Here is a 21,311-nt window from a genome sequence, read left to right as displayed (position 1 = left end):
TATATTTTTTTACATAAACATTGTTTCCTTGATTCTACACTTGTCCCTATATTTGGTGCCATATTTGTTTACCTGCACAGGCTACCATCAGCCTAATGTTGGTCAGTCATGTGACTCCACAGGGTTGTCTGCAAATTCAGCCAAGTGCTTTGTTTACATTGAGTGCATACCCGCATTTCAAAATTACATATCGATATATCTAAAAAAGTAAACTCTTTCAAACTGCACCATTTGGTATAATTTAGGAAAACCTTTTTTATATTTTGCTTTTAAATGTTTCAATAAGTACCTTAAATTTTATAGCCAACATAAAATTTTATCATTCTAAAATTAATTGTTTACAAATCACTTTTTTTATTTTGAAGTCTAATATATTTTGATTTATAACTTATTAACTAATCAATAACTAATTTTAGGTAATTATATATTTCTTTTGATAGCATACAGACTTACATGTGGTGCATAGTCTTTGTTGTCATTCTAGACGGGATAATCATCATTTTATTGTCTTAACTTTGCACTGAGGTGACTAAAACTTCCTCCCATATGACTCATCGCTGTTTTGTTTTGTTTTACTGTATGTGTGTGTGGGTGTATGTTAGTGTGTGTGTGTGTGTGTGCGTTCACCCTCTTGAACGCCACGCTCCAGTCTGTAATTGTCTCATATGTGATGGAGGCTCTGGATGGCACTCCAGCACGAACAGAGGAGAAATATGCATCAAGTGTGTCTGGAGTTGACAACAGCTGAGACGCTGCAGGCAGAAGCAGAGAGACCCAAGAGAAGAGAGAGATCTGCTGATGATTAGACTGGAATACAACGAACAGGATGATTTCCCGCCATGAAAATGTATTTTATTCACTTTATGCACACTTTTGATTTTCTTGCCTGCACGATTTTTGTCTCTTCCCTTTTTGCGATTGATGGTAAGTGCTTCTTTGAAGTTTTCATATTTTGCCTCAACATGCATTTTCATTAATTATTACTCTGTGATTTATATTATGTTGGACTTTTTTGCACCAGGTGACAAGGATATTTTCCCAGCAGTTATTCAGCTAAAAACTTAGAGAGTTAAAGTTTACATCTCCCCTCACATGAGGCATGCTCTGATCAAAAACATGCTGCCTTTATAAACATTAAAGCTCAAACGTAACTAAAACGTAAAACGTGATTCCATTTTCTGTGTTTTTATTCTAAGCATGCATTTTAACCAGTTCATGCTTGGAATTTTAATGACATGTCTGTGAGGTGATATCATTGTCTGTATTATTCTCCATTCATTTTCTCCACACTGAAAAGCAAAAGATGACTAAAAGAGCTCTAACAATGAGAGGACAGCCTACAGTGACCAATGAAAAGGTTCAGGAGACAGAATGAGGGGGTGCTGAGGACATATGGTCATGAACAAGGACCCTGTTTCTGTCCAAAACGCCTTATAACAACATGTCTTCTTATCTCCGTTCAGACAGACACATGCAGCAGCAACATGCATCAGTCCAGAGGAGAGGTCAGGTGTCCCACAGGTGCCATTTTAGGACCTTTAGATAGGAGCAAACAAAGAGCCTCAGTAGTGATTTACATATGAAGGAGCCTTGCATGCTGTGGGCGGGAGGGGGTGTGAGCTTGGCTGGAGCTGTGGCCCTGGCTCTGTCAGCTCTGTCTCAATGAAAGATCAGTGGATTCAGTAAAAAAAAAAAAAAAGAAACATAATTTGCATCTAATCTGGTCTGAATTTAAAGTTCAGTCCTGGTTGTAATAGGGCCTGATGTGGCATGTTTGTGCTGATAGATCCTCCAGCATACATCCTGTCCTCACGCTGAGTCCAAGTCTGGACACATCTAAAATGCTCGTGGAAAACCCTGCAGCTTGTTCTTTATTCTCCTTCTCCAGTGACTGAGGACTGGTGTTTGAGATGAGCCATTCTGCATCTTTAACAGTCTCTTGGCCTGATTGCGCTCTCGAAGGATGATTATTTTATGTGATTATCAGACTGGTATTAGCTCAAGTCAGCAGGACCAAATTCAGTGTCATCTAATGAGATTTTAAGTTATTCTTTCACCCATCATGCAAAACACTCTTTGAAGTGCTTTTATTCCGTTTTAAGATGTTTCAGAATTTGCTGCTGTCTGATTGCCGTCTAATGGAAGCAACACTTGAACAGATCTGAAGCGTCCTTTTTGTGTTGTTATGTCTTTGTGTGTTTTTTTTTTTGTTGTTGTTTTTTGGTTTTTTTTTATATTGGATCCATTACATGGATCATTGCTTCTGAGCTGGTCCATTTGTTCTGCCTGAAGTTTGCCAGTTTTAAGAGACCTTGCCAAAAGCTTGTTTTGATGTTTTTCTAGCATTTCTACAGTAAGAACTGCAGGGAGGAAGTCTCAGGGCAGGCATGATTAATGACCTCCCAAAAACATGCTTTATTGTGGAAGGGAGGCTCTTTAGACATTGGACTTTGCAGGTGACAGTGAAACTATTTCATCTTTTTCTTAAAAAATCTATCTATATGTTAAAAAATGCACGTGTTTAATGGTTTATTAGAATTAGGGACATTGTCCGAAGCTGTTGTTTTGTATACAGAAGTTAACTGTGGCAGATTATAAATGCACATTATTTTGGCTGATCAACATTATCCAAAATAAAAATGGCCATGACATTCAAGGAATGCTGGGCTTTTAACTCTTTATGTTTTTGATTATTATTTTTTGTTTGTTGCTGTCTGATATAACAAATAAATAGTTTTTTTGTATTTTATTAGGACTATAATGTTTGATACATAATTGGAAGTCAATTACAGCATAAGAATTAATGATTTTCATTGTTATTATGAAAGATTGAGTCCTGATCCTAAATTTACAAATTATATCATGTTCTGATTAAAATAAGGGGCAAATCCTGCACTGACACTGAGATTTCTAATGACCTCCTTATTAAATCCACGCTAAATTTATAAACAAACCAAAAAGAATCCTTAGATTTATTTAGTGCCGTCGCCTGGAAACTAATTGAATGCTGAAGCTAAGTGGTAAAAGTGGATATTATGGCAGGCAGCCAAGAGGCCCTTAAATGCTTAAAAAAAAAACCTTGTAGCAACAGCTGCTCACTCGTGTTTTTAATCAAAGTTTAATGGGAGTAAGAGAGGTTTATGGTAGAGATAATGAAGCTATTGAGGGCAAGATGCCTTCATGGATGTACACTGCTGTGAAGAATTGTTATTTAGAGGGAAAACTGAATCATTTTAGTGACTATTAGAGTTGTATTCTTCTGTAACAGTCATAGAGTTTCTCAAGGGTCGACTTTCGTTGCATTTCTCTTTACATAATGGCTGGAAGCTGTTTGTTTTGCTACTTAAACTAAAGCTGTAAACCCCTCAATTTTTTTTATTTTATTCCAAAAATGTCTGCTTCTAAATGCAACGTGTTCTTAGATGCATCCCTTGACGAGCTGCTTCCAACTGAGGACCACTGCTTCCCAAACCCATGCCAAAACCAGGCTATATGCAGAAACCGTGGGGACGGCTACTCCTGCTTCTGCGTGCCAGGTTTCCAAGGTGCTCGCTGCCAGATAGATGTGAACGAGTGTGTTTCACAGCCCTGCAGGAACGGAGCCACCTGCGTGGACAGAGTGGGAAGATTCTCCTGTCTGTGTTCTCCAGGATTCACAGGTGAGGAAGTCCTCAAAGTTTAATCCCAAAGTAAAACTATTTAAAGTATACACATCCAGCAAAAATGTAATTATCGCCCACCGCCCGAAGGCGAAGGCATGGTTCTGCTCTTGTGTGTGCACATGTGTGGTTGTGTGTCTGTCTGTTACCAAAATATCCCGTGAACCACTGGAAGAATTTTGACGAAACCTGCAGAAAGTGATAATTGGGTGCACGTCTACAACCAATTAACATTTGGAGTCAATCTAATTTAAGATGGCCTCCACAGCCAAGTGACCTTAAAAACATGAGAATGGCTACAACTCAGTCATTTTTGCAGATATTAACCTAAAGTTTAGTGTGGTGGTAATGAGAGTCAACAACTGATTAACCTTTGGAGCAAGTCCAAATCAAGATGGCTGCCACAGTAAAGTGGCATTAGAAAACACAAAGGAATGTCTATAATTCAATAAGTTTTACAGATATTGTGCTAAGATTTGATGTGATATTATCTGGGAGTCATCCACTGCACATACTCTGAGTGTGACATCAAACAATATTGAATTTTATTATGTAAGGTTTGACTAAAACTGCTACAACTCTGTCATTTCTCATCATAAGATGATCTTAGTTTAAAGCAGTGGAAGATATTCATTCCGTCAAAGAATGCTAGGACTTTATTTTGCTTTAAGTACATGAACAAATTCTCCTTTGTCCACTTTGCAAGAAAATACCCCCCCTCCAAAAAAAAAACCAGACGGGGAACCTTATGCATTGTTAATTCTTTTCAGGTTTTACACATGAAAGTGACAAACATCTGCAGAAAAAAAGCTTTGCTGCGATATAAAAAAGCAATCCACCCATGATCATAGCCTGTCCACATGAAAGCTTTGCTCACTTTTCCCCCCGCTGCCGTCAGTGAGTGCAGCCGGACCACCTCACCCTCTGACCTCTGTACCGCTTTCATGTTCACACAGGGACCACTTGTGAGATCCAGATTGACGAGTGTCAATCACAGCCTTGTCAGAACGGAGGCAGCTGCCATAACTACGCTGGGGGCTTCAGATGCACCTGCCTCCCTGGTTTCCAAGGACACCGGTGCAAAATCAACACCGATGAGTGCCAGGAGCAGCCATGCCAAAATGGAGCCTTGTGCATCGATGGAGTGAATGAGTAAGAAAATCAACTGTAGTTAATGTGACGAAACAGATGCAAGGAGAGGCTTTAAAGACATTTTCCTGATGTGATTGTCTCAGATACAGCTGTGACTGCTCATACACAGCCTTCACTGGTCCTCACTGTGAGACACCGCTGCCACAGTGCTACTCTGAACCCTGCTTTAACAGTGCCATCTGTCAGGACAACCAGGGGAACTACACCTGTGAATGCTGGCCTGGTGAGACAGATAAAGTAATCCATGAGTTTTAGATTCCTGCTGACCTTACCAGAGCCAACATCTTCTCCTTATGGCAGGCTTCGAGGGGCGTCACTGTGAGGTCGACATCAGCGAGTGCAGCAGCAGTCCCTGCATGCATGGGGGCAGCTGCATCGAGAGGTCATGGCAGGCCCTGTACGGCAGCGAGCCTCTGCTGCCTCAGCATTATGACCAGAGACGGGCAGCAGGATATATCTGCATCTGTCCTCCTGGAACAACAGGTGGATTATTCTAAATGTCAGTAATTACGTATAGACAGGTCCCTGTTCTGGTACCAGGTAGCTACTAGAAGCTGCACATTGTTACTGGGATTTGTTTGTCTGTTTTGTACATAGTGGCAGACCTAAACTGAGTTTAAATAATGAACAGAATCAAGTGTAAACTATAAAAATGAATGCTGAGTGCTGAATAAGCTGAAATTGAGTTGAGGCAGGACACTAGCTAAAACCTAAAAGAAACATCACTTCAGATAAAAGCTAAAAGTAGCTGAGGAAGACAAGTATGCTGAGGCAGATTTCAAACAATGTGTTTAAATGAACTGAAAAAGATCTTAATATATTTCTATGGGGAACAATTTGTAAAACTAAAGTTAAATTTTGTATAAATAAAGTATAAAAATGAAAAAAAAAAGTCATAGCCCCTATTTCCTGACTGAGCTGAACGTTTTAAGATGTGAATGGTTGAAATAGGAAGGAAAACGACTTTTCGACTGTAAAATCTTAATAACTTTTCATGTTTGCACTCTAGGAGTGTTGCTATGAATGCTCCCTGCTAAGAACTGTATTCTGCAAACGGACTCCCTGCCAGTCGCAGAGGCACTGCCTCAGTAAGGTGGCCAAATAGCATTAGCTTAATCCCCAAGATCTGGCTTTGCTGGTCTCCTGACTGAACCTGTTCAGCTGTGCATGCTTCAGAACGAACAGGTACACAAGCTGCAGACCTCAGCCGGGACGGCCTGTTCAAACACAAACTAATATGGTGCAGTCAGAAAGGTTCTGGGGCCAAACGTGACAGCATGATGTGGACACTTGCACCATGGATTTTATGGGTTTTGTTGCTTGTAACAGGTAACAAAATAATTTGTTTTGTGTGAACTGAATTTGTAAAGATGTTAAGTAAAAGCCAATCACCTCTTGTTTACTTATATATTCATCTTTAACGAATTAAAACAAGCAAATTATTGTTTAATAGTCATTTTAGATTTAGGATGTTTCTTCAGCAGCACAGTTTTACGTAGCTAATCTATCAAAAATGTTTAAAAAAATGATGCAACAGTTTTAAAGGATTAGTAAAATCTGTGGAGCGTATTGAGTGTAACACAGAACAGCTGTAGAGAAAATGCAAATTATTGCCTGACAGTTTATTGCCAGATAGGGCAAACTAGAAACAGGGGGTTTGTTTCAGTCACAACAGCAAGTAAACAATATGGACCTTGATACAAATAATAAACTAAATATTGAAATTTGTCAGAAAAATTGACATATTTTGATATGAAATACCAAAAAAAAAAAACTGAAACATGAACTACATCATAGAATATCTATTGGTGTTTAACTAACGTTGTAGAGATTCTTCTTTGATGAGAAGCATCTTCAAGAATAAAAAAAAAAAGGTCCAATTTTTGGATTCAGGACATTTAAATCTTTCTTTCTTCCCCCGTTTGTGACTTTATAATCTTCTGCTAACAGGTTCCCTCTGCCAGGATGTGATAAACCAGTGTGAGTCCAGTCCGTGTCAGAACGGGGGCAGGTGTGAGAGCCATGTTGGGGGCTACACCTGTCACTGCCTCAGACAGAGTCCTGATGGCGTCCTTTATGGAGGACTAAACTGTGATGTAAGATTAGTGGGATGTGAGGGCCATGAGTGCCAGAACCAAGGCTCCTGTTCACCCTTCCTGTTGGATGGGACTCATGGATACACCTGTTCCTGCACACCTGGATACACCAGACCCCTCTGTGACACCCCCACAACATTCTCCTTCGAGCGCAGAGGGTACTTATTGTTGCAGAACCCCCTGCTGGACGCTGAGCTGACCTGCAACATCACCCTGAGCTTCAAGACCGTTTTACCCCGAGCACTGTTGTTCCAGAGGAACATCAGGGGGCTCCTGCTGGGCCTGGAGCTGGAAGGGGGTCAGCTGCGTCTGTCCCTGAGGGGGCAGGGCTCTGCTGGGCCCGAAAGTCAAGTTCTGGATCTTCCACTGAACGTCACAGATGGAGAGTGGTACTCTGTGGAGGCGGTTCTCACAAACTGGGCCCTTAGCCTCAAACTGATGGATGATGCTGCAATCTGTGAGAGCCAGTCATGCCACACGGTGGTCCCACTCCAAAGCCCCCTGGTGGGGCTTGAGATCTCTCCTCAGAACACTTTCATTGGAGGGACACTCAAGAACCCGAATGGCTCCAGCGAGTCTGCGTCCCCTGTTTTCATTGGCTGCATGCGGGATGTGTTTGTGGACTGGCAGCTGGTCGTTCCTGAGGAGTGGCTGAGCTACTCTGCGGTTAACGTGGTCCCCGGCTGCAGCCACAGGGACCGCTGCCTGGATGAGCCATGCCACAACAAGGGGCACTGTGTAAACCTGTGGCAGAGCTACGAGTGCTGGTGTCCAAGGCCGTATGAGGGACATGACTGCGAGGAGGGTAGGTTCGAACCTGGCAGTACCATTTAAAATCTAGAAATGTTTCTTGATGTTTTTATTTACTGGTTTATCTGCAAATTCAAAATGTGAGATGAAAAATTTGTAATCCAGACAGTAAAATCTGTAAAATACAAAGCTGAAACAAGTCTTTAGGCTTTAAGATGAACCAGCTATTTGGGACTGCAGGGGAAAAATACAATCCCACCAAATTTCTTCAGGGTGTAAATACATAACATCATCAGCTGCTGATGTGTAACAGGAGCTGGCAGAGATGAGAGAAGTCAAAAGCCTCAGCAAAGAGGCACAGCTCCTCTTAGCTGATGTACTGGATTAAGGAGACAAAGGATAGGATTCCAAGTTTGGAAATAATCAGATCATGTGAGGAAATGTTGCACATTTTACAGCAGAATTTTGATTTGTGGGCTCAGAACACCAACAACTGAATCATGAGATAAACTTCAGTGACAGATTTTACTCCATTTTCTTCATTTAAAGTTTCTGCAACATATTACATGACTAACTTGTTCTGCAAAAGCATGTTTTTTTTCCCCTCTGTTGTTTCACTGTCTAATAAAATGACCAAACCCTCAGTGGAAAGTGCTGATGGCTGACTCAGAGACTCTGCTTCATGAGGGCTGCTGGTGCCGTCATTCTACTCTTTGTCTCTTTGAGATTTGAGCTTAAACTCCCGAAAGAGTTTTCTTGCTGTTTGTAACACTTCTGCAAAAACCCAAATCTATAGTACAATTTTACTGTAAAAATGTGCAGTCCATTGTTAGCACAGATTAAAAAATATATTCTTGCCAACAATGATCTTGTATTGCCTTGTATTAAATACAATAAAAAGTCAAAAATGGTTAGTATGTCTTTAGCTTTCAGGAAAATTCAATCTATTTGTTTTACTTCTTTGGTTCATTAAAGTTATTTAAATGTTATCCTGTTGAAATCTACTTCATTTATCATCATTATTCTGGTGTCTCACTCCATTCCTCTTTTCTGCAGAGCATGTGACCGCGCGCTTCGGGAACGAAGACTCTCAGAGTGTCACGGCCTTCAGCATCACTGAAGATTTGGGTCTGAACTTCTCCATCTCCCTGTTCCTGCGAGCCCGGAGGCACAGTGGCCTCCTCCTGATGCTCGCCAACAGCAGCAGCCCAATCCTGCACATGAGGCTGGAGGCCGGCAAGGTCAAAGTTCAGCTCCACGGCTCCGAGAGCCTGACTGCCAGCAGACAGGTCCATGATGGGGAGGTTCACTTTGTGAACGTGGAGGTGGTGGAGACGCGTATGTCCCTGTATGTAGCAGGGCAGAAAGAAGGAGATGTGGAGGTTGGGAGTGTCAGCATCCAAGCAGGGGATGTTGTTTATGTGGGAGGTCTGCTGGAGAGGAGCATCACCTCAGAGTTAGGAGGATATTTTAAAGGCTGCATCCAGGACCTGAGGATCAGCGACAGGAGGCTGCAGTTCTTTGGGCTGGACACCTCAGTCAGATCGTTTCCTCTTGAGCTGATGGAAAATGTGACCACTGGATGTTCTGGGGACGACATGTGCAGTGTGAGCAGGCACAAAGGACCACACATACAGACAATTTAACAAGTTTATGAAAATGTGGTGATCCTGTAGTGTAAACTGACAAGATTACAGCTAAAATAACAGCAAAAAATTCACAAAGATTCTAAGATCCACTATTTGTCGTCCACAGAGAAATCCATGTCTAAACGGGGGGATTTGCTTCTCCAAATGGGACGACTTCACGTGCACGTGCCCCGTCAGCACATTAGGGCGGCGCTGTGAGGAGGTGAAGTGGTGCGAGCTGAACCCCTGCCCTGCAGACGCTGAGTGCAGGATGCTGCAGCAGGGCTACGAATGTAAGTTTATTCTCCTGCAGAGCTGAAATGACTCTGAACACCAAGGTTATTTAGAGTTTAGCAAAAAGCACATTTCTTTTCCATAACTGAGAACAAGTTCTTTTTAGTGTTTCCTGTAGTTACCTAAAATCATGAAGCTTTTTGTTTCATTCATGCAGTAAAATAGTTGTTACCTAACCACTGACCTTGTTCTTAGAATTAATTCCTTTCTTAATTTGTCATTATGTGACTGGCCTCGATCTTTCCACACAGTATTCTGTATCTGACCCGTAAAATGGGATTAAACTGAGGCCACTTTATCCGTTTCTGAGTGGGATTAAAGTTGAGTCTCTGCGTCTGTCTTTTTACTTACTTCCACTTTCAGTCAGGAGCTCACTGAAGAACATATTCTTCTGAAATTTTCCTCCAGCTTACTCATGTTTCTCTTTTAATGTTATTTCTCCCCGCTTTTTTTTGTGACAAGTGAACAAATATCACATGATTCTGGTTGGATTGTTGCCTTTGACGTTTCAACTCAGGAGCTAAAACTAGTTCATAACTAAAAAGTTTTTGTTTGTTTGATAAAACGGTTGTGGCACATTTGTTGTTTAAATTTGTTTCATATTCAGTATTTGTGTCCCACATTTTTTTTTCCTTTAAAGGTGAAACCTGACTATTGGAATGACTTACTTAAACTGAAAAGTTTATCCATCAAAGATTTAAAATGTATCATGCCTTTTGAGCTGTGAGAAATGTTTCATTAAAACTTTGATTTTTTTCTTTCTGGAGCCATCTTAGTAATTTTTTGCTAAATTAAGCCAACAGAGCATTACAGTACTTACATGAACAAATGATTTTATATTAAAATAATGTAGACTATTCAGGCCTATAAGCACAATGACATATAAGTTTTAAAAGTAGCCTAAACTTGTTTAAAAATTAGGTAAGATTTTTGTGGATATGGCCGACTGTACACACTATTGGCTTTAATTTAATAAATATTTTTAGGCTTTAACATCTAGAATTTTCAAATACTTTTAAAATATATTTTAAAGAGCCATACCACAGGAGCCCTTGGCAGAGACTGAATGATCCTGATACTGTTATTTCTGATAAAAAGGTTTAATAGCGCTCTAACATGCTGGTTCTTCTGACTAATTAGGCCCATATTTTCTCCTGACCTCCCAGGTTACTCCAATGCAACCTTCCTGAATAACAGCACAGTTCTGTCCTTCCGGGGAAACGGCCACATCCTCCGTAACGTAACCAACGTGTCACTGAACCTGCGCACACGGAAACGCAACGCAGCCATCCTGCACGCCGAGAAGGATTCTTCTTTCATCACCGTCTCTGTCCAGGATGGCATCCTCTTCATGGAGCTCCGGAGCACCTCTGCAGGTGACAGTGAAGAGGAAGAGGAGGGAGAGGAGGGAGAGGAGGGAGAGGAAGGAGCGTCGACGGTGAGTCTGAGCAGCAGGAGGAGCGTGAGCGACGGTGAGTGGCACACTCTTCATTTGTTCATGACGGCACCTTGGGCTCCGTCCTCTCGGTGGACTCTGGTGTTGGACGAGGAAATAGAAGAGGCCAGCATCTCCAGGAGCCAGGGTGGCAACCTGAACTTTCTCAGACAAGATGTGGACATCTACCTGGGGGCCCTGGCCCCAGATGCTGGCTGGTCCCTGGCTGGGTGTCTGGGCACAGTGGAGCTGGGTGACATTGCCCTGCCTTACTTCAGCTCCTCAGATGTGAATCTCCCACGCCTGCAGGAGGAGCAGTTCACCCAGTCATCAACAGATCCTGCGCTCGTCGGCTGCAGAGGGGCCTCTGTGTGTGAGCCCAACCCCTGTCTGAACAATGGGGGGTGCCAGGACCTTTTCAACACCTACAACTGCAGCTGTGCAGACGGGTGGGCTGGGAGACGCTGTGGCATCCTCGTAGACACCTGCGCTTCGAGTCCCTGCGTCCACGGCAACTGCTCTATCAATGGGCTCACCTATGAGTGCACCTGTGAGATGGGTTACACAGGTGTGGACTGTGAGGAAGAGGTGGACATGTGTGAAAAACACCTGTGTGCCAATGGAGGCACCTGTCTGCACGGGCCGGAAAAATACGCCTGCCTCTGCCCTGAGAACTACACCGGACATTTCTGCAGGTAAGTTAAAGGAGTGTGAGCTGTGCAGAAAAGGTACTTGACGAAAAGCTAAAGATACTCATTGCAAAATATGAAATCAAACAGAAAAAAGTTCATTCTGAGCTATATCAAATAGTGCATTTTGAAAGAGTTTACTCCAGCAGTTTTCCAGATTTATTGTTATTCTGAGATGTGGGTCTACACTGAATGTAAACAAAGCACTTGGCTGAATCAGACAAAAACCAGGTGGACGTGACTGACCTACACTAGGCTGTCTGTGTAGGTAAACAAAAATGACAGAATCAGACAAGCGTAAAATCTCTGAGAAGATCCAACTCAGGTGGCGTTCACTTCTGCTACACCAGTAAGTCTAATGTTTGACCTCGTTTCAAACACACATGGAAGTTGGTATCCAGTCACAAATTTTTCTTACAAATGTTTAATTTAGGGACACATTAACCACAATATGAGAGAAGAATTGGGCAGATTTAGTTTCTTGTTTCATGAATTTGTATTTGTCTGGTCTCCATGACTTTGCACTGAGCAATCATTTGAGAAACAATCCATTTTTAATACCTTTATGCTCCAAAAAGGCCTCAAAAAAACCAAAGAGACAACAAAACCGTTACTTAGTAAACACAAAATACACAAATAAATGCTGCAAAATCGCACAGCCGAGGGACCGCACCACAACACAAACAAAACCCTTCACTGTAAATGTCTCCACATTTCTGCCTCTGTTCGGCTTTTCAACCACAGTCGCAGTGAGCGTCTCAGAAGCTGTGTTTCTATTCTAGTGTCAGCCAGAAAAGGCCTCAGTCTGCTACACAAGGCTCTCTGGTTCAGCACCAGTTTCTTTCCCCTGTCATCTGCCGTTTGCCTCTGAGAACCAGCAGGGGAACGCCTCCAAACATTTATCCTGTAAACACACACAGCCTCGTGCCTTTTTGCCTTCTTTGGAGCGTAGAAAACCTTTGTGAGCGCCTCAGTAAGAGAGCAACCAATGGAGCGATCTCCCTTTGCTGGGAACAGCTACGCTGTATAGTTTTCATCAAAATGACTTCCCTTTGTTTGTCTCACTTGTTTGTGCTTCTTTCTTCCTCCTCACGATTTTTTTCTTTCCCCTCTCTGTTCCTCTGCAGTGAACGTGTGGAAGAACTTCCTTGGTACATCGTTGTCAGAAATGTGTGAGTATTTTTTTTTTTTTTCTATTATTTCTCATGTGTTTTCAGGTGTTTGTTTCCTGTTAGATATTTGTCTCTCACATGTCACGTACGGCGCCTCCTATTCTTTTCTTCAGCTGTGTGCAACAAAATGCCAAGAAAAGCAAATATTAACACTCTTTCTGACAGTGTTTGTTGTCAAATGAGCCAACAACTCTTTCAAATGAGTGACAGTTGTTGTTCAAAATGATCCGCACTATCCAGACAGAAGCTTCCCTCATGAAAAATCATACCTTTTCAAAAATAAGTGCATATTTTTGTAACCACTGAGGAGTGAACAGACAGGGCTGCTGTGATTCATGCAAATACAAGCTTGTTTTTTTTCCTTCCTCTGATTTGACATTCTCCTTATGTCCATTAATCTCATTACCCTGGTCGCCTCCTGAACCTCTGGGTTTTTTCTTCTTCTGTGGGATATAACGATGCTTTCATTAAAGTAAAACATAGATAACATAGATGTATTTGTACATCTGACTTGCCTTTCAGACGGCCCAAGCTGCCTGTTTCTGTGTGCGGCGACGACAAAAGAAATTACACCTGCTTCAACGGAGGAAACTGCACAGACCGGGAGCTGTCCTGTGACTGTCCACCAGGCTTCATCGGGCACAGGTAGGAGACGAGTAATCTAACAGACAGACAAAACCATGATGACACACTGTAAATACATATGTCCTACTTTACTTATAGAAATGTTATTTTTTAATAAATGGAAACAAACCAAACAGACCTCAGGGTTGAGTCCTTATGTGGGATACCCTTTCACAGTTTGAACAAATCAAACTTTATGTTTTTAAAAACACTCTGATCATGAAGTATTTCTGAAACCATTTGTAAGAAATGTGATTGTATTCTCTATTTTGGGGCCATTTATTTAAAATAAAATTGTCCTGTGGTTTATTTGTTGTGTTTATTTCATGCCATGATGAATTTTGGTTTAATGTAATGAGTTTAATCTGTTTATTTAATTACATGGTGCTACCGGCCTTTTAGAATTCCTCCTTGGAATCCATTAAAGTAAACTTTCATCAGTCAGTCTGTTTGCATTAAAGGGTTTAAACTTCTTGGTGAATTCTTATGGTAAAATGGTTTCGTTCTGAATTTGTTCACCTTGCAGTTTTTCTCTGTTTTGTCTGACATCCATTCATTGGGCAGGATTTATGAAACTGTTGACTAAACAGCAATGTGTGTGTGTGTGTAGATGTGAGAAGGAGGTGGACGAGTGCAAGTCCAACCCGTGTCTGAACGGAGGTTACTGCCGCAACCTGATCAACAAGTTCGTCTGCGTGTGCGACATGAGCTTCGCTGGAGACGTGTGCCAAACGGACGTAAGCGACATTTACTTCTATGTGGCTATTCTGCTGTGGCAGAACCTCTTCCAGCTGCTCTCCTACCTCATCCTGAGGCTGGACGACGGGCCCGAGGTGGACTGGGGAGCGAACGACTGAGTGTGTGTCTTTAGGACTCAGGGGGCAAATGTTTGTGCATTTGTCTGACTGAATGATGCACAGATTTCTGTGGGTTTTATGTCCAGAAGTGCAAAAATATTTTGTGCCTTAAATACTTTTTTTGCAATTGGCAGCACTTTCTTTATTGTAGGCATTTATATAATCAGATTTAATTTGCCGTTTTGAAAGTTGCTTTGTTTTGTTGATGATGGTGTAAAATTAAATCCAAACAAATGAAAACAAAATGTATCTCATAGAATCAAACCAGTATTGTCCATGCAGTACCTCCAGTGTGGTAAAGGTGATGGTACATATTAAAAATCAACACCAAACTGAGGTCCTGGACTTAACAAAAACACCTTGCCTGTAGTTCAGACATTTCCTCTTTTACAACCACAATTTGGAAAAGTGGGAATAAAAACAAAAAGCAAGGAGTTGCAAATCTCATAACCCATTTCTTATTCACAATGAAACATATTAAACATATCAAATGTTAAAACTAAGACATTGGAACAATTAAAAAAAGGTAATTTTGAATTTCATGGCAGCAACACAGAAAAAAAAAAAACCACAGACGCCATGTTCTTCATAATAAAGTGGAGAAAAAAAGAGATGCTTGACCCTGTCCCAACTTTTTTGAGACATTTTGCTGCTTTAAAATCAAAAGTTATTTTATTTTTTTGTAAAAAATTATAGAATTACTTGTTTAAACATATATGTTTACTATGTTACGCTTATTTGCATCACCATAAAACACATTTTAATGCCCTCTTTTTTACACCACAACCAAGCAAACAACAAAACAACGAGCAGCTGTCCTGTAAGCTGCAATCCATGATTACTTAGCTGCTCAGTCACAGCAGACTGCGCCTGGGAGCTGGACCTAAAATAAGACTTTTCAGACCACAGGAGGCACAGCAATGGACAGAAGGAACAAAATGTTTAATGTGTAGAATCATACAAGCTGTTTAAATGAGAGAATTTTAGCTTAAAGGTCACTTGTATCTTTTAGAATCTACCTAAACTGGCAGAAATCTACTTTTCTGTGGGTCAAATAGTATAAAACTGGGAGCTTTTGTGTTGAAAAAGAAAAGATCCTTTGCGTTCCAAAAAGCCATTTTTGGTAAAACTGAGGAAAATGTTAAAATCTGAGTTATTTATAATGTTTCCTGCTGACAATATCCTGTCAGTCTTGTTTGAACTTGATTTCAGGAGCTCGGTTACGGATGGATTTGTGAACTCTGAAACACAGTGTTGTAGCTACAAAAGCTCCTGGAGGGCCCTGGATGTCTCACCTGTTCTTGATGTGCATTCAGAGCGGAGCGTGGCTGACTGCTGTGTGTTGTTTTGAAACCAAAGAAGTTTTTCTGTCTCTAAAACCTTTCTGTCTGAGCCAAAGATATTTTAAGCCTAAATTCTCCACGGCTCTGGTTGAATCGCGCCTCGAAACATTTCCCTGCATTGTTGTGGTCAACACTGAATCAAACGCGTTCTGTAGGCCTGTCATGTTGGACTACATGTGTGTTATTATTTAACTTTCTGTCCATAACTTCACATTCATTCGTTCATATTCCATCTGTGTGTCTGTCTGTCTTTGTTGTTGAATAAAAAAAAAAAAACAGCCTTCATTTGTCGTCTGTCCTCTTTTAATATCTGAACTCATTTTCTCTTTCATAATCACCCATTTCCCCCGTTCTGATTTCATTTTCACCTAACTGCATGTTAAAGTTTAAATCTTTTCAACAGTTTTCTTACCGTGTGTCTGCTGTAGTCAGGTGGACGCCACGACATCAAACATGGACAGTTAATCCTCTTTAACAAGATGTAGATCCCAGAATAGCCTGAGTTCAGAAACAGTCGTCACGTTCACACAGAGTGAGGCCACAGTCCATCTCCTCTCTACATACAGAGCTTTGAAAATATGTTCACACCACATTTTGTCACATCACAACCACAAGTTTCTATTCATTTGTCTGGGCTTTTATTTGATCGACAGAAACTTGATTTAGAATATTTTACTCTGAGCCTCTGAACTAAAATCCAGGGCAACCAAGTACCTTCAGAAGTTATCTAGGTAGTAAATTAGAGTCCAAATGTGTGTAATTTATTGTCAGAATGATCCCAGCTGTCCTGTGGAGGCCTCAGAGGTTTGTTACAGAACATTAAGGAACAAACAGAATCACGAAGATCAAGGACCACACCAGACAGGTTAGGGATAAAAGTTTTGGGGAAGCTGTTCTGCTCAGATGTGACCAAATTTAAACCTTTGCCTGAAACGCAAAAAGCTATGTGAGTCAAAACACTGCACAACACACCATCCCCGCTGTGAAGCATGGTGGTGGCAGCATCATGATGTGTGGACGCTGTTCTTCAGCAGGGACAGGGAAGCTGCTCAGAGTTGATGTGAAACCAGATGGAGTTAAATACAATCCTGGAAGAAAACCTGTTAGAGGCTGCAAACCTGACTGAGCTTGAGCTGATTTTTCAAAAAAATTCAGTCTCTAAATGTACAAAGCCGACAGAGACAACCCCCAGAATCATGCATCATTTTCCTCCAGCTTCACGATTATACATCCCTTTGTTTTGGAACATAAAATTCCAGTAAAATACTTTGCAGACCGTGATTGTAGTATGAATCCTTTTTCAAGGCGTAAAGCAAATAAAAAATAAAAAAACACAATCCTTCACCCAGTCAGTAGGAAATCTCAATGAGCTCTCAGTTTTAGAAAGAAATAAGTGTTTTTCTTCTTTTTTTTAGTGCATTTAATTGTTTAACTTAATTAAAGCTGAATTAAAGATTAAAAAAACACAAGATTTCGTGCTAAAAAAGACTCAACCATCATGTTAGTGTTGATTTTATGATTCCACCACAACAAAAATTGTTTAAAGCTGCTCCTTCATTAACATTTTAGCGTAAAGATTAAATCATTTGAAGCTGAAAGTGACCATTAACAAAATCACACCTTTTGTAGCCTAAATTAATTTCCAGTTTCTGTCCTCAGATGGGTTTGTTTCAGTGACTGACTAATGCTGTCGTAGGGATTGGAAACTTTTAGTATGTCAGGAAACAGGAAAAACACAAACTGCATGTGGCTCAACCAACCACACGAGCTGCTTCATCAAGTCTGAGTGCACGTGTGTGTGTGTGTGTGAGTGTGTGTCCTTTGCAGGCACAGGTAGCCCTGACGGTGAGGAAACGGGGGGGTAGGAGGGAGGAAATGGGAAGCAGTTTTTCAGTGTTGGCACTGATGTGGCCATCCTTTGAGAGCAAAAAAAGCAGAGAGGAAGAAATCTGCTTTGCCAGCAAAAAAAAAAAAAAGCAGCAGCATCTGGCGCTGAAGTGCAGTTTCAGCAGAGAGCTGGTGGCATTCACAGAAGTTTGGTCTGCTTCACAGAAACGTATGAGGGCAGCTTATCTGGCAGACACACACACACACACTCAGAGCAGGTTGATAGTGCTGACAGCAGGGAAGCATCTCTGCTGTCTCTGTGTGCGAGGCTTCAGGGTGGCCTCGCTGTGCACCTCAGAGACTGGTTAGTTAGACATCTCTGTGTCTGTGTGTGTGGCAGTCGGTGACTGATGGCAGGTCCTGGCTGCAGGCTGCTCCGGCTCGCTTGTGTCACACTCGCTCTGACAGCCAACTGTGCTGCAGTGACAGGTAAGCACTTTCCAAGAGTCAACAAAGAACTTGCAGCGAGGGAAAGAAACTCTCATGTCTAACAGCGTCAAGCACGAGCGCACAAGTTATTTTTTGCCTCGGGATACGGATGGTTGTATTTTAAATTAGAATTACTGTATGTTTCCGTGTTGATTGCTCAGTGTAAAGTTTGCTGACTTCTGAGATTATTTTTGTGTAACCTGACAAGTTCTGCATGAAGCTTTTAGTCCTGGAGAGGCTGTCAGCAACGAATTGAAGTGTTGTGGAGTGAGACTTACAGCTGTTGTGCTGTTGTAACCTTGTAGAAGCCTCTCAGAGACTCACAACTCTCACATCAACGGCAACCAGTGCTGTAAGTGCTGCTCTGCTCTTTGCCGCTGCTTAATGAAACTTTTCAATCACTCCTCATGACGGCTTTAATTGCTGCTGATTTGCAGTGATCGGTGGCAGGAATTGTGTGTTTTTGTGCAGAATCCTGTTGGCTTTAGTTGGTGGTGACAGGGCTGCTTCTGTGTGTTTGTTGTGTGCTTTAAAGGTACTCATTGCAAACTATGAAATAAAACATAAAGAAGGTTATTCTCAGCTATACCAAATGGTGCAATTTGAGTTTCCTCCCGTAGATCTGCAGATATATTGATACGCAATTTGAAATGCAGGTACGCAGTCAATGTAAACAAAGCACTCAGCTGGATCCACTGAAAACCACAGAGGTGAAAGTCATGTTGTTGACCTACTTTAGGCGGGTTGTAGTCTGTGTAGGTAAACAAATACGGCAAAATCAAGCAAGTGTTGAATCCTGGAGAAGACATTTAGGTGGAAGTATAAGAGTAAATCTGCTGCTAAACGCTAAAAATAAGAGAAAAATTCAGTAAGACAACAGTCAAAACCTTTACTCAACAAATCTGAGCATCAATATGTACCAATCCACTGAAATTGTTGGTCTTCTCGAGCTCAAGTGGCAAATTTCATGGACGTTGCCATCGTTGACCTATTTTCAGTCACTTCAGTTGTTTCCATAGATAAACAAACGCACGTTAGTTGGCAGCAGTTCACAGTTTTTTAATTTATTTTAGGACATATCAACCTTTGATATGGAATAAAAAAATTGCAGATTTTGTTTCTTCCTTCATGACTTTTTATGAACCGGTCTTCATGGCGTTGCAATGAGTAGCTTTAAGTAAGAATGGAAGCAGGTTTTCAAAGCCCTGGGATAGAAATCAGGCTCTTCGACTAAAGCTGCTTTTATTCCGACTTTAAAGGAGTCACACGTGTATGTGCCTGTGTGTGTGTGCGCGGGGGAGCTATTTTGGGTGTAAGCGTGTTGTGCCAGTGCTGATGGGATCATCCGGCAGCATCTTGGCTGTGTGTGTGTCTGTTTGTGATCCTTCACAGACGGAGCGTGCTCCATACAGCTCGCGGGTGGCTGCCGTGCTGGCACCGTGTCTGGTGGGCTTGGCGGTTGTGGTGATGCTGGGGCTGGCGCTCGCTGCAGCCAAGCTGCGAGAGAGGCGGCAGACGGAGGGAAGTTTGGGTCCGCGGCGGCTCCGGGCTCCTGGTGGTCGCACCCCACCTGCTGAGCTGGGAAACACATCCATCAGCACTTTGGCAGCTCGTGTGGAGCGCCTGGTATAGTGTGAAGGAGTCATGGGGGAGAGAGAGAGAGAGAAAAAAACATGTGCAAGAGTGTGAGGAAAAATAAAAGCCTTTTTTAAAAATCATAACACTCCTGGTTATTTCCAGTAAATCACCTGTGATCCGCTCTGTCCTTCCAGCTGACCTCTGAAGGTTTGACCTCTGACCTCTTGCTGCCTGTAAGTCTGGTGTCTGTCGTCCTGTTGCTGGTTCTGATCCTGACCTCCGTCGGCTTGGTGGTGGCGCTGAATCGCCGCGCCACACACGGCACCTATAGCCCCAGCAGGCAGGAGAAGGAAGGATCCCGAGTGGAGATGTGGAGCATCACTCAGCCGCCGCCGATGGAGAGACTCATATGAGAGGCGGCGCTGCAGAACACCGAACTGCACTGCTCTGACTTCCTGCAGACACTCATGCAAGAGATAAAAGCTGCACCATCTTCTTCTTTCTGCTGGAGAATAAACTTTTATTTAAAGAAAAAACTCATTATTCTGTATTTTTTATGTTGAGATCAAACACTGGCTCATCTTTTAGCTAATATTGTATGTTAGAATGTGAGTTCATTGTAGGACAAATTGTGATTAAATATAAATTAAAATGCTCAGATTCAGTTCAGTAAAACAGGATTTGTCTTTTTCAGAACTTTTTTGAGTTCTAAGTAACAATAAAAAGCTTCAGCTATTCTAACAACTATTTGTTCATCTTTTACTGGGATTTCTTCAACAAAATTACATTTAAATAAAAAAAAATCCATCCATGCAAATGTATTTATTTCAGGATAATGCAGATTTAACTTTGACGTATTTGTCCCGTTACTGACAACAAACAAGTCTTTGTCAGGAAGGTTTCAGGGTTAGTTTGAACCACATTTTAAAGGCTGCCTTGCATATAAACTGACCCGATAATAACTTTGCCTGCACTGTGTTTTTGTGTGTATATGGTGCCACGATTATTCTGTTTTAAACTGTGAATTCCTTTTTTTTAACCTTGATTTGAACTGGAATGTGTCGCGTATTTAAATTAATTTCATTGTAATAAATCTTGTGTGGAAAGTTGCCTTTTGTTATAAAATATGTGACTCTATTGTAAGTAAATGGCATAAAAATGCACATTCACCATTTTAAAGAGGGAACTCACAATCTGTGTTACCTGCACAGGGATGGATCATCTCACCACCCCCATTAGATTTTCTGACTTTCCATTTAATTGGATGGTTTGTAATTCAGTTCTGACTGTAAAGCACATAATTCACCATAAAATGTGTTTTTTAAATTATAAAAAGGTCCATAAGGTGATGATGTTGCCACTTCATCGTTTACTACAATACATTTTAATATTGCAGATAAAATGTTGAATTAAATGTGGATGTTTAGCTTTTAGACACCAAACTATTTGGGAGAAACATCAACTTTTTTATAGAGTTGTCCTTCTAAGTATCCCAAATGAGGAGATTTGGGGTTTAGGCACTTAATAATTGCAAAAAAGTGGTAAGTATGTATATTCCAGGTTAGTTCCAGGTACATGCTCAGTAATTAACCAGTAAATACCCTTTAAGTACACTTCTTATCTCCCAGTGCATACTGTACCTGCTTATTTTTGTTGTCATTAATAAAGATGGCCTTCTCCCTTTGTTCTGAATTGAAGCCAGAATGTGTTTTTTGGGT

At 41.4% G+C, this 21,311-nt stretch overlaps 2 protein-coding genes across 3 annotated transcripts; both read left to right on the top strand.

The window, feature by feature from the left end:
- The first annotated feature begins 657 nt into the window (after positions 1-657).
- On the top strand, positions 658-21,224 carry crb1 (crumbs cell polarity complex component 1). Of its 2 annotated transcripts, XM_017413287.3 has the most exons (13): positions 658-924; positions 3,423-3,659; positions 4,616-4,811; positions 4,895-5,034; positions 5,112-5,294; positions 6,762-7,712; positions 8,714-9,264; positions 9,413-9,578; positions 10,746-11,709; positions 12,831-12,875; positions 13,398-13,520; positions 14,110-14,236; positions 19,788-21,224. In XM_017413287.3, exons 1-13 carry the CDS (start codon positions 840-842, stop codon positions 20,004-20,006), a joined length of 3,987 nt encoding a protein of 1,328 aa, XP_017268776.1. In that variant the 5' UTR covers positions 658-839; the 3' UTR covers positions 20,007-21,224. The 2 variants fall into 2 exon arrangements, with proteins under 2 accessions (XP_017268776.1, XP_017268777.1); XM_017413288.3 differs by lacking the exons at positions 658-924; positions 3,423-3,659; positions 4,616-4,811; positions 4,895-5,034; positions 5,112-5,294 and adding an exon at positions 5,985-6,140.
- On the top strand, positions 17,659-19,792 carry LOC119616761 (protein crumbs homolog 3-like). The gene is made up of 3 exons (XM_037973993.1): positions 17,659-18,015; positions 18,321-18,367; positions 19,408-19,792. The coding sequence occupies exons 1-3, from the start codon at positions 17,937-17,939 to the stop codon at positions 19,645-19,647; spliced, it is 366 nt and encodes a 121-aa protein (XP_037829921.1). The 5' UTR covers positions 17,659-17,936; the 3' UTR covers positions 19,648-19,792.
- Positions 21,225-21,311: the final 87 nt, after the last annotated feature.

This window comes from Kryptolebias marmoratus, linkage group LG24 (assembly GCF_001649575.2).
Source record: "Kryptolebias marmoratus isolate JLee-2015 linkage group LG24, ASM164957v2, whole genome shotgun sequence".
NCBI classification, from domain to species: Eukaryota; Metazoa; Chordata; class Actinopteri; order Cyprinodontiformes; family Rivulidae; genus Kryptolebias; species Kryptolebias marmoratus.
This window is presented reverse-complemented; position numbering and strand designations above follow the sequence as displayed.